Genomic DNA, 14062 nt, shown 5'->3' on the forward strand with positions numbered 1-14062 from the left:
CTCTGGGCTGGATGGATAACTATCCAGGGTAGCCCCTTCCAAGGGGAGACAGTTTTTAATTGTGTGTTTTCATCATTAGTTCCAGCTCTTTCTATTTAATCACCATCTTCATGTATCCTTCCCATAAACCGTGTTTATACGACCACCATGTCATATGAACCCAGCAACTTTTTGAAACTGGTACATTAAAGTCCCTTTTTAAAGTTTTCTATATGCAACTTATTATAACTCTGATGTCATTATGTTTTGAAATATAATAGGATGAATTCCTCATGGACTTCATCTGTCACTTTTCTTAACCTTCATGATCACTCTTTTAGTGTTAACTGGTATTTTAAGAATCTGATGCTCATTTCCTGCACATCACCATTTTACTTTATTAGTATGTCTTCCTTTCAGTCCTAATAGTTTGATAATTTTTAAAAAATATTTTATTTATTTATTCATGAGAGACAGAGAGAGAGAGAGAGAGGCAGAGAGGCACAGGCAGAGGGAGAAGCAGGCTCCATGCAGGGATCCCAACGTGGGACTCGATCTTGGGTCTCTAGGATCACGCCCTGGGCTGAAGGCGGTGCTAAAACGCTGAGCCACCTGGGCTGCCCCAGATAATTTTTCTATTAATAAATATAATAAGATATTATATATTATATATATTAAATATATATTATATATATTTAATATTATATTTAAATATAATAAATATAAATATAATAATATATATATTTTATATATATAATATATATAATAAATATAATAATAATAAGTCTTCCATGAAGAACTTATATTAAAAATAAATTTTTTATAGGTCAAAAGAATCACTATTATGTGGCTTTATATGTTAAAGCTTTGCATCTTAAAGATTTTATATTGTATCAGCAGTGCATTGTGTTATTTTATATATAAAATTTTGAAGCCAGGAATGATTTAGTTGATTTCCTGGGGTATCCTGGATAATGGACATTGGGTTGTTTGATTTACGTGTTCTTTATACCACCCCCCACTTCTGAACTTATTCCCACCCTCCCTCTAGACTTCTAGACCCCCCACCCTGCTCCACCCTCCTCTTCCTTCCCCCACCCTCATTATCCCTCCACCTCCATTGCTTCCCAACTCCCTTCCGCCCCCACCCTCCCCACAACCCCACCCTCACTGCTGCAACCTCCCCTCTCCGTTCCTCCCCCCCATCCCCCCACATTCCTTTGATGTTGGTGGACAATGCTGGAATGATCAGGACACAGTTTGCACTTAACCGCTAAATCTTTATTAATTGAATTTTTATTATAACATCAATACAATTATTAGTAAATAGAAATACAGCAATAAAATGGGGAAGGGTAGGGAGGTGGTTGGGGTAGGGAGAAGAGGCAGGGGTTAAGTAGGAGGCCCACAGACAGGGTTCTTCTTCATCACTTTTCTGTAACTTCTATGAATATTTACCATCCATCATTACCAATTTTATTCCGGCAAGAATTTCTCAAAGAGTATCTACTTGTCCTGACTCTCCAAAGGCTTTGCTCACAATCTGGATCCTTGGAGTTAACACCCAGGGCAAAGAGCCTCTTTTAAACTATTCATCCAATCACTTTTGAGCTTTTTCCCACTAGAGTTTTATCCATGTCCAATTTGCTCTAAATAGGTTCATCTCCCTGTAGTTCCCTCTGAGTTTATTTGCAAGCTTTAAGGGTAACAATCATAGGGTAAAGGATCACAAGTAAGTACACATGTCCACTTAGAGTTATCTAATACATAATATCATGCTAACTTTTAAACTAACCCCACCCACCTAAGATTACTTAGTCCCTCCCACCCTAAAATAATTATATATATCCCCTATTACTTAAAATGATTACATAAAGAAATAAAAACAATGCAATGTCCACAGACTAATTCCATCAATCGCATTCTACAATCTGAAACAACAAAGAACTTTCAAGTCCCACTAGATGCTCATTCTTCAGATGAAAACGTAGCATGGTTCCCACCCAGCGCTTCATCTCAGCAGGTGGTCCTTCATGTTTGCCCAGGTCTTTCCAGCAGAATGTTCTCTGTTGCCAATCTTGGAATCGTAGCTGACCTTCGATGTCTGTGGTGGATGACAACCGGATCAATTCAGGAGCCCAAGAGGTACCTGCGAACTTAAACAGAAATCCAGACTGCACTATGTAGACGTGCCCCTCTTTGTTTTGTGCACAAGTTCCTTATGTCACCTCTCATGATTGAATCAAACGAATTCTCCATTTTCTAGCATCTAATACAAATACCTCATTGCTCAGACTAAACTGACCCTTCAGAAATGCACGTAAACTTCCTCCATCTCAATATCTTAGCATGATGACCTTCATTAGTTCTCTCTGGGTGTGTCTAACAATGGGAGCTCATATCTTCTTCCTTGATTTAGTTAAGACCGAATATTTGGGTGAAAAGTTAACCAAATTTGCCAGCTTGTTTCGAAAAGGTGAATGGCAGCTTTGCTTAATAATTCTTATGTTTTGATTTATGTTCTTTAGGCTTTCTTTATTTTGCTCCCTTTCTAACTCCCTTAGAGATTTAATTTCTTTGTTCTTTCCTTCCTTATGAATAAAGACATTTTGTGGGGAAAATGCCAAAAAAGGTATTCAATTAACATAATCAACAGCAACAAAATAAATTCAGTGAGTGAAAGGAAACTTATTAAATTCTGATACTATAGAATAAATTTGAAATTACTTATCCTTAACACCTACATTTATAGATATTATATATAGCAATAAGGCATAGAACACACTGCCAACAGTTTTTCACGAGCTTTACTGAACAGCCAAATGTGGGTCAGGGTCTTCATCCAATGAGTCGTTGACCCACACCACCATGCTCTGCCTGACCATTGCTGTTGTTGGTCAACCCCTCCGGACTTGCTTGCAGGGATGGCAAATGTCCGTGTGCTCATGCCAGGGCTGCAGACAATGACCTATTTCTAGGCCCTCTGCAGCTTGAAAATCAATTGACAACTGTAAATTTGACACAAAACAACTTGAATTCAAATGTATGGATGATGGATTGATCTGAGGTAAACTGAAGTGACGCTTCAAAAGAGTCCAGAAGCACAAACGCACCATTTTCAAAGTAATTACTCGAAAACACATGAGTGATTGACAAGCTTTCGGATTCCATTGAAGAGAAAGTAGCCAATTAGGTATCTTCTTTGAATTTGTATCTCTTTTTGTGTGATTTTTTTTTTAAAGGCCCAATTGATAAAATTGAAGTCCTATACGACGTTAAGCTAGAAGATTGAAGATGAACAGGATGAACTATTTTACAAATACTCCAGTTCTGAGGAGCCTCTCATTCACAGTGTTGTAAGAGAAGTTCACAGTCAAGAAATATTTTACACTATGTTACTTATCAATTTTAATTAGTTCAACAATAAGAATTTGATAGTAGTTTGTAATTCAATGGAAATAACTTCTGAAAGCAGTCATCACTTTAAAACACTGTTAAAAGACACTAGTAACCTACGGCTAAAACTTTTAAGTATTTAAACATGCAAGAATAAGGGTGGAGGGTAATGAATGTGTGAAAGATGATGTTGATGAAAAATGAAACTTCACCGTTAGACTCCTCTTCATGATTAGCAACTTGAAATATATACCATGTTGTCTACTGCTCAAACTGTGTTTTGGCAATTGGAGGTTGCGTACTGAAACACAAGCCCCTTGAAGCCTGCCTCTTTCTTCTCCGTGCGTGGCAGCAAAATGGAGTCTCAGCAACCAGGCAGGAAAGATGACACAAATCCTGCAGCAGGGTTAGTGGCAGTAGTAAAGAATTAAACAGAAAGAGAGAGGTTAGACAAACAGTTCAAGGTAGTAGCAAAAGACCAGGTAAAGAAGTCAGGCAGTCCCAGGTTAGCACAAAGCATCCAGGAGACTAGATGTCATCACTGGACTGAAGACAACGCTTGTGTTGTCTGTTGCTTTGAGTCGCTTGAGGCCTTTCATTTCGTTGGCAGCTTAGTTTTGTCTCCATCCTCTAAAGGGGACCCCTTTCCACTGTGTGAACTCTGATCCTTTAAGGTGGTTACCCATCAGGTCACCCTCTGGATGTAAAGCTCACTAAAGAAGTCCGTTATCTTCAAGACAGTGTCCAGCGCCCCAATTCTTCTTCTTCAAAGATATCCCTCGCAGGCATAGGAGTGTGGGTCTGGGTGCTAAGTTCATGTCCCCTCTCTAAGCATCCTAATGCTACAGTCTAGTGAGGGGACTGGTGATGAAATGCCCAGATGCATATGGAGGCAGACATATGGAGAGATGCTTCCAAGACTTCAGGTGACCCTCTTCCAGCCAATAACAACGACGCTCCAAAATTCCTTCTGAAGTACCAGGACAAGTTGGTAACGTTAACTTAGAGTCTCTTAAGAGTTGAGTACTGGTTAGGCGTCCTTTTGATTTGCTACTCATTAGCTCTCCTACATGATGGAAAGGTAGTGATGCTTCATAAACATCTGACACACGAGCCACCAACAGTCTCTGGTTACCAGGTTTAACATTTTGTGGAAGCCATTACTGGCATGATGATGGTAAGGTGTTGTGAGAAAGCCAGAGTTCTTGGGTACGTGTGATTTGCACCAGGGTGTGAAGGCACACTCTAAACATGCAAGAGTCCCATCTGAGAGAGCACTTCCCTTCTGAGGCCTGAGGTGTTTCTGTTGCAGGGGCTTTGCCTGCTCCTGGGAGAACCGGTCGAGTTGCTGCTCCTTGAGATTTAACGGAACCATGAAAGCGGAGTTTGAAGATGGTGAAGTTTCTAAAGGTGCAGCAAAACAGATCGCGGAAGCCACCTTACACTGCACCAACAAACTTGGCTTCCTTAATAAGGCGTCGGTCCTCCAGGGATGTTGTTAAAGAGTACCGAAACTGCAAGAAAAGTCATGTCCTTCTCCTCCTCCTCCGTCTCCCCCTCCAAAAAGCAATCGGCATTTCCTGTGTTCGCATCAGCTTCTCTGTAAATGTCAATCATGGAATCTGGCAGCCCATTAATTTAGATGGTGACAGAGTGAGTTTCAGCAGGTAAAACCCAGGCTTCCAGGATTCGCTGGGAAGTAAACTTACGACGAATTTTAGTTAGGTTGGCAGTTGAGGTGGAAAACTGAGAGATAATTCGTTGGTAAATATTCTGTCGCTCTCGGAGAGCTTGCTTTTTAGGATGTGTGCCAGTCCAGGGTGGCTCTGACCTTCCTATAGCCATTGCAGAGAGGGCTGTGCCTCAGGCTGGCCCGAAGATGCAGTAGCCTACTTACGCACACAGTCACCGATTGAGAAGCTGAACAGGAGTGCAGTGTGAGGGCAGAGATCCTGAAGGACACGACAGGTGTTTACATGGTGCTGTAGGACGGCGGCGGCGGCGGCGGCGGCGGCGGAGGCGGCGGCTGCGGCGGCGGGTACTGGGGCACCGGAGGCTGGCGGTACCAATGCGGATTCCAAGTGATCATCACGGGGACATAGAGCGATCGTCCATGTCCATCTCGCCCCACTGGGTACCAGGCGAATCCTACCGGGTAGGTCGGGTACGTGGCGTACGTGGGGTACGTCTGGTATCCAGGTATTTGAGGTACATACTCCGTGTACGTCGCCAGGTGAGCCTGGTCATCCAAATTTGGAATGGAGAGTCGAGGATACTGGTTCTGGATGGTGAAGCTGTTGGGAGCTCGGCAGTCGTAGGAAACTTGCAGTTTCCACCCCCTTTTCACCTGGAGAACTTGGGCTCCGTTGGGGGCGATGGTTGGAGTGATGAGCCCATCCTTGACGTTTCTGGCCACGAAATCTCGCAGGGCTGCCATCTCGGGTTCGGACAGGGAGTACACGTGTCCGCTGGGGATACTGTGTGCTCCAGGGATCATTTCTATGGTCGGGTCGACCAGGCGGTGGTCTGGGTAGACGTTTTCATCCACCGGAGTGTACACGTTCTGGACGTAGTAATACCTCACCGGCTGGTAAACTCGGTATCCATCCACCGGGTAGTAAAAGGACGGCTGTGCTGGTGGTGGGAGCGACGGAGGTATTGGGGAATACATCCGGCAGTGGTATCGGCAATATTCGGAATCGAAGACGATGGATCGGGTGCTCCACGTGATGTTGGGATCGTGTGTGCTCAGCCAGCGCACCCCCAGGACGACGGGGAAGAAGGGAGACTGAGTCACGTCGAATGACAGCACCTCACGGTGATCTCCCAGGTCGACTATCAGGTCGTGCGTTTCGTGGACAACGGGGCCCGAGGCTATGGGACGCCCGTCGATCGCTTCTACGAGTATTGGCCAGTCCTTGACCCTCAGAGGAATTCCGTTCTGGGCAACGTACTCGTGGTCGATGAAGTTGCCGGAAGCACCAGAATCGATCATGGCGCGGACGAACAGGGTGTGTCTGCCCGGGAGATGGATCTGGAGCATCACTTGCAAGTGTGGAGATGAAGCATCATCTTGTGGGGACCTTATTATTTCTGGCCCGGTCGCTGAAGGTCCCTCTACAGCGGGGCCGGGGAGTTTCCCGCCGGCGAAGCCTTGGAGGCCTTGGCAGGACAGTTGTCGGCGTAGTGACCCCCGTTGCCGCAGTAGAGGCACAGGTTCAGCTTCCGGCGCCTCTCCTTCTCTTCCTGGGTCAGGCGCATGCGGGCGCCGCCCACAGGCTCGGTGGGGTCCACCTGGTGGTGGCTCGTGATGTGCGGCAGGACGAGCGCGCGCGGCGGGGAGCGCGGCTTGCGAGCCGCCGCCGCCCTGGCCAGCCGCCGCTCGATGTGGATGCACTGGCCGATCAGGGCGGACAGCGACTTGGCGACCTCGAGGCGCGACAGCTCGGCCTGGATGTGGTCGCTGAGGCCCTCGTGGTACTGGTCGATCAGCGCGGGCTCGTTCCAATCCAGGTCCTGGGCGATCATCTGGAAGGCGTTGGAGTAGTCGATGACCGACCCCATGCCCTGGCGCAGACGTCGGATCTTGCGCTTGGCAGCCTCCCGCCTCTGCGGGTCTTCAAAGACGTGCTTCATTTCGGTCATGAAGGCGGGGTAGTTGTGCATCAGGTAGTGGGATCGCTCCAGCTTGGCGGAGGCCCAGCGGGCGGCACGGCCCGTCATCATGCTGGTCACGAAGCAGACGCGGACGCGGTCGACGGAGAAATCTCTGGTGCTCTTTTCCATGAAGAGCTGGCACTGGGCCATGAACGGGACCAGCATGTCGGGGTTGCCGTCAAACTTCTCAGGAAGGTCGTCCGGGCACTCCTCCTCTAGCGGAGTGGGTGGGGCAGCGGCGGCTGCAGCACCTCGCAGCTCCAGGTCGTCCTCCTCGTCCTGAGGGGCGGGCTCCACTTGCTCGCGCAGGGAGGTGTTCTCCTCTGTGAGCTTCTGCACCTGGTTCTGCAGGTTGTTGTTCTCCTCGGACTGCTTCATGACCTTCTCTCGGAGGTTGTTGATCTCTTCAGAGAGATCGTCTCGCCTTCGTTCGGCCAGGTTGGGGATGTACTGGCCCCTTGGGGCGCTGCGTGAGGATGAAGAAGAGGAAGAGGAGGAGGAGCAGGAGGAAGAGGAGGAGGAGGGGCCGTTGGGGGGAGGAGGAGGAGGAGGAGGTGGGCAGTCGGGCCCCAGGGTGAGGGTTGGCGTGGGAGGAGACCTCCCAGGTGTAGCTTCGCTCCTGTGGGGATGGAGGCCCTGATCCTGGCCTCCTCTTCCACCCTTTCTTCGTTTTGTTTTCAAAAGCTTTTTGTTTCTGTAAAGGAAGATAAAAGCAGAAGTTTATCATCCACGTTCAAAGCAGCACACTACAAAAAAGATTTTAGCATCTAAAGTAGCCACTAAAGTACCTTAAATACATGAGTATTTAAAGTAGCCATTAAAATACTTTAAATACATGAGTATTTAAAGTATCCACTAAAATACTTTAAATACATGAGTATTTAAAGTATCTCTTTGCTCTACTTGCTTACATTAATATTTAATAAACAAACACAGATCTTGCAAAAGGGAGAAACAAGTTAATCAATTAAGACAATAGGTAGTAACAAAAAGCACCCTACTTTTTAACGTCCAAATGACCTTTTTCCTCATCAAATGTCACCTATTATGATTCAACAACAATGCATACCGGTATCAACAGCAAGTTTACCTTCACTGACCGTAAAAGAATGCGGAGACATTCCAAAATACCAGTTTGGATCAGGAGGGCACAGCAAGAAACTTTCAAGTCAAAGATGGAGACCAAATTAAAAACACAAAGCCAAAATGATAATTGTTATTAGACGGGTTACCTGAAAAAGAGCTAATAATCCAGCCAATAGGGAACCAAAAAGAAGGGTGGGGGATTTAAATCACACTGCCTGTATTCATCAGCCGGGGGAGGGAAGAGGGCACTACCTCCATGGTGAAGGTCACTAACTGATTATCAAAACAAACAACAACAACAACAACAACGGTCACGAAACCCACAAGATTGTCTAAATCCAACATAATCTGATTTCCCAGAGAGAATTCCCTTCGGGACAGAAGTGGCACTGAGCAGCAACGTTGTGTATCAGCCTCTCTCCTTATTATGCAGTTCATCAACAAATGTTAATTGATGCCTCCTAGGAAGAGCTAGGCTATTAAATGGGACAGTCAAAAAAGCCCAAAAAGAGAATACCTCAAATTTACAGTATGGATTTAATTAGGTAATGCAGGTAAAGCAGTGAATACTTAACAACTGTTAGCTGATATTAATAAGAAAGGTAACTTTCTGTGTAAAGAGGCTAAGATTAAAACAGGGAGGGCCTGCAACTATGGCAACCTAGGCAGGCATTTCCCACCTAAAGACATTATTTTTTTTGGGGGGGGGAGGGGGGAATACGCTGTTGGCCAAACAAATCCAGGGCCTCATTTGATTTGCAGGTCACCAGTTTCCAACTTCTGGTTTTTAAACAAGATTTGTCAGCACAGTCCCACCCAAAAGTTTATAATTTAGAGCAGGATAGGGCTGTACTCCTAGGTGGTGAGTAGCAACATGGGGGGCATTGGGGGTTTGGGGGATTAAGGTCTTAATTATGGGTATGGTGACAATAAATCACACATACAATAAATCCAGCAGTGTTTATGTACTTCCTAAAATGAGGGTTAAATGCATTTATAGTAACTTAATTTTAACTTTTTATAATTTTTAAATGAGCATTAAGTTCTCATAGTTGGAAAACTTTAGGAAAGCGCTCAAAAGTTTAAAACCATAATTTGTAAAAGCAGGCAGACTGCCCATTCACTAAATTTTAACTTGGCATTCCTGGTCACCTGTTCTTCTCTGACCCATCAAGGCAATAATGGACACTAAATTAATTATATTAATTAAAGCCCACAAAGATAAATGTGTTATTCAAAGAAGTTATGTGAAAAATAGCTAATATTTCAATCAATAGGGTACAAGAAAAAAAAATGAGGCCCTGGATTAGTCACAAAATAGTGTGATTTTGATTTATTAAATTAAAATCTTTATTTTTTTAAATTAAAAGCTTTAATGTCCCATTAAAAAACAATAAACACAAGTCAGGTGACTCAAGTGCCACTTCTGTATCTAGACATTAATACTTAGAAAACTTAGAAAACTTCTGGAAAGGCCTTCATAGCTCGGCCTGGCGTTGCCTGACCCAGGTCAGGAAGGTTAACAACCCACATGTCAATCACAGTCATTGGGGGGAGCTTTACTGAGGTTCCAGTCTCATGGTTTTAATATCTGCAAAACATAATAATAGGACAGATATAACAACACATTCAGAAATCAGCAAACAATCATTGTATATTGTTTAAGGAATCAAAAGATCAATAAGGGCTTAAAATGCAAATGATTTTAGTAGACAGGAAGGTAACATAAAAGTGAGAAGAAACTGGAGTTAAGACAATAAGGAGTGGGCTGGTGACTATGTAATTTAGGGATGCATGTCCCCTCCCCAGAAACATTCAATTCTTTAAAATATTTTTAATCCAGTGCTGGTCAAATAAATTAAGGGCCTTATTTGACTTGCAAGGTCACCAGTGTGAGACCCCTGACCTTTACCAAGATCAGGCATCAGGTACCCACCCCTGGGATTTTTAATTTTGGTGTGGGATTCTAAATCCTAAAGGAGATAACTGCCCAGAGAAGAGTAGTGTAACCTTTAAAAAACATAGGATAGTCGGCAGGCAGGTTAACATTCAATGTAAATAAAGCTTAAAAATATTTAAATAGCAACTAGAGCACCAGTTAATTTGGGAACAGGAGCACTGTGACTTGATTTGCACCTCCCACCCCTTACTAGGGGCTGGATTGTGGAGGTCAGGTCCAAAGGCCCCATTCCTAAAACCTGAAATGACACACAGTACTGAGCCAAGTCACATGGGATAGATGTCACCTTTACACATGAAAAAGAATCCAGTGTTAGTCTATATAGGAATTAAATACATTTGATTGACCTTTGACTCTTCTTGAAGACTTCTAAAAACTTGTTCCCCAAACACACCAAAAAGTAACAGTAGCCAAAAAACACTGCACATTAAACATCTCATTAGAAAATGACACTTCATTAAGCAACTCTTAATTGCTTTATATTTTCAAATGTCCCAATTTCTTTTTTAGTACCATGTATACTATTTGTGAAATGCAAATTATATTAATATGCATATTTTTACCATTGTTTTGAACTTTAAAAAAAACATAGAATTTCGAAAGGAAGTGGGGGTAGGGTGACAGGGGGGGCTGGGGATTAACTGAAAGCTGTAATTACCACAAGTATAAATACATAAAGATATGTAAATTGCATATTTATTAGGGGGTGGGTGACAGATATTTGGGAGTCAGAGTCCTGGCTTATGGCTTACAATATATGAAACCAGGTTTTAAAATTTCTTCATTTTATTAGAAACATAAACATGGTACATCTGACTGGAGGTAAGGCATCAAATGTTTTATGTGTATGTTTTATAATGCCAGCTAAAACCCTCCAATCTATTTTTTAATGTAACCACTTTATGTTACATTATACAAAATGTAAATATGACAATTATGTACCATTGTGAAGTAGTCCACTCACCCTGAATTTAAATAGCCAATTAGCTTGTTTTTACTTTTAAAAAGCTATTTTGAATATCTTAAATATGTATAGTTTTGTATTATAATTACAGCTTACATTATTAGAGTTTAATTTTTTTTTTTTTTAAAGGATCCAGTTAAGTGAGAGATAAGGCAAGCAATGCCTTAGACAATCCTGGACAGCAAAGCACCAGGGGGAAAAAAACCAGAAAACACCTGCAGACACCAAAGAAGGCACTGAATCAGCCAATTCACACTGGTCATTTAACATATATTTAATGAATGCCTACCATGTGCCAGGCACAATAAATATGTAGGCAAGTTAGCCAGGGCTAATCCCCTAGAGTGCCCAGAAAAAAACCCCAGCTTCATAGGCACGCAGATAAACACCTCATCCTTGCCCCAAGGCCAAGCCAACAGTACCAATAAGCCACTTAAAACTCCTATGAAACACAGTTCAAGTTGTTCCTTATTTTGTATCCACCGAAGAATCTGATTCCAATAAGCCACCACAAATGTCCACAGTGTCTCAAAAAACCCTTAAATGTGAAAAGTATTTAAAATAGTTTATTTTTCATTTGTAGTAAAAACTTTTAGCTGGATCGCCCTTAGAGGCACCATCCAGATCTGAGCAGAAGTAGCTTTCATAAACCACTATCAAGTATTTAATTGTGGAATGATGTCATTTAATATATGCAAAGCACTTGTAAAAAGTGCTTGTAAATCCCAGGTATTATCACCATTGTTGCTAATTGTTCTTATTTATTATTCTTATATTTATTAGACACCAGTGGATAAAGAGCAAAATCGGCGCCGCCGAGAAACCGCAGGTGGGAGGGGCTGTGCAGCCAGGCTCAGGCCGTCAAAGCAGTGAAGGCGCGCAAGCGCAGAGGAGGTGGGCCTGTAGGGAGGGGCTGGGGGCTCTCACTGCGCAGGCGCAGGCGGGCTCCAGGAGGCGGGGCCGTAGGCCACCACGCAAGAGGCTAGCCCAGGGAGGGGCCAGGCTTTGGAGAGGCAGTGTCTGGGGGGACCACCTCAGAGGAGGCGGGCCTGGGGGCAGGCGGGGGGCTGGGGGAGCAGCCTCAGAGGCGGGCTCAGGGAGAAGCGGGGCGTGGAGGAGCGGCCTCAGAAGAGGCGGGCTCAGGGAGCGGCCTCAAAGGGGGCGGGGCTTGGAGGAGCGGCCCCAGAGGAGGCGGGGCTTGGAGGAGCGGCCCCAAAGGAGGCGGGGCTTGGGGGGAGCCCCCCCAGAGGAGGGGGCTCAGGGAGAGGCGGGGCTGGGGAGAAAGGGTCTAGAAGGCGCGCTCTAGGAAGGCGCGCTGCAGAGGAGGCGCGCTCCGAGTAGGCGCTGGGAGGCGCTCAGCACGCGCTGAGCAGATACTGCAGAGAAGGCGCGCTAGAATGGGCGGGGCGGGTCTGAGACTGGCTGTTTGCCTCTCCCGGGATCCCCCCCTTCCCCAAACCCCTCCCACCGGCCTCCACAGCCAGATTCATTTCATGCAACAAGAGCAATCACCCCCAGATCCAACCCCCGCCCCCCATACTAAGCAAACCCAACAGTTCCCACAAACTGTTGCTGGACGCCAGTTCGCGCCACCTTTACAACTACACCGCCACTTCAATCAAGCGCAACTAGGCAAGGCAGCCCGCTCTGCCACCACCAGAAGATTCCCTTTTACACTCAAGTCAGTGCCCCTCCGCTCCACTGCTATAGCAGGAATGGTGTGGGCAGAATGTTAAACACTAATTTTTGCCCGGGGCTCCATTTTGTCTAACAGCACCATCATGCAGACGACCGTCCTGCAGAAAAACATAGTGGGAGCCATTCCAAAAGGTGTGTTGGAGACAAAGGGTGGGGTCCCCCTCTGAGAAGGCAGTAATCTTACTCTGCAGCTCTTGTCCCCTTCCAGCGGGTTTCTTTGTAGCGTAAAACAGTGCAGCTTATCTACCTCTGCAGCTGTTATTACTTTGTAGCGCATTTTAGGTGTAAATTCTCTGCAGTTCATGTACCTCTGCAGTTCCTGTGCCTCGTAGCACAATGAAGCGCTGTTGTAGTGCTAATGGTATCATTTCCGTAGCGCTGATCTTCGGCAGCTCAGATTTTGTAACGCGTTTAAAGCGTAAATCAGTCATCAGTCTGCAGCTCATACACTGCTGCAGTTCCTAATGGTTCGTAGCGCATTGAAGTGCCCATCAGCTTGTAGCGCAACTGAAGCGCCCATCCATCTATAGCGCATTTGACGCGCTTATCGGTTTGTAGCGCATTGAAGCACCCACCAGCCTGTAGCGCATCTGAAGCGCTTATCCCCTTATAGCGCATCGAAGCGCCACTTAGTTAGTAGCGCCTATCACCACGTAGCGCATTTGAAGAGCAAATTGCACGTTGGTCTGTAGCTCATGTCCGTCTGCAGCTCATGTCTGTCCGCAGCTCATGTCCGTCTACAGCCCTTCTCTGGACTTGAGTCCTGGAAATCGAAGCCCTGGAGGCTTGGCTTCTCCACTCTGTTTTGGGGGTTCGGCCGGTGAAGGCGTGACAAGATTTGCGTGGAGACATTTAGGGGCACTACTGCATCTCCCGCAGCTCCCGCAAAGGACAGGGAATGAATGTGATCTTAATAAAAGAAACATCCTCACCGCATACTCACCACGCGAGGACTCCTCTGCGAAGACAGGAGGACGGGGTCCCACACCTGTGCCAGGCGTGGGTTCCGCCGGGTGCTCCGCGGCCCGGAGTGGCTCCGGACGCGAGCCCGCTCAGCGGACCTCTGGCGAGGCTCGGTGGACCCTCTCGGCTGTTCTCCCCAGGTCGCAGTCAGGTTTCTTCGACACACACCAACCGAAGTTGAAGCGCGTGTACCGGGAGCGCCGACAGGGAGCCTTATATAGGCTGAACAGAGGAGGGGGGCGCCAAATCCCAGCGTGCTCCGCGGGGTAGGGGGGCGGAGGGGAGCGGGGGCGGAGGGGGGATGGGGTGGGGATGGGGTGGGGGTGGGGGCGGCGGCCGCGCTACGCGGGCCCGCCGCT

The 14062-nt window shown here is 46.0% G+C and overlaps 1 protein-coding gene across 1 annotated transcript; it reads right to left on the bottom strand.

The window, feature by feature from the left end:
* Positions 1-1238: 1238 nt before the first annotated feature.
* Positions 1239-13954, bottom strand: PEG10 (paternally expressed 10). The gene is given in 3 exon segments (XM_077856881.1): positions 1239-6519; positions 6522-7726; positions 13673-13954. Coding segments are annotated over 3 exon segments (2382 nt in total). The 5' UTR covers positions 13678-13954; the 3' UTR covers positions 1239-5347.
* Between the last annotated feature and the right edge of the window lie 108 nt (positions 13955-14062).

This window comes from Canis aureus, chromosome 18 (genome assembly GCF_053574225.1).
Source record: "Canis aureus isolate CA01 chromosome 18, VMU_Caureus_v.1.0, whole genome shotgun sequence".
Lineage (NCBI taxonomy): Eukaryota > Metazoa > Chordata > Mammalia > Carnivora > Canidae > Canis > Canis aureus.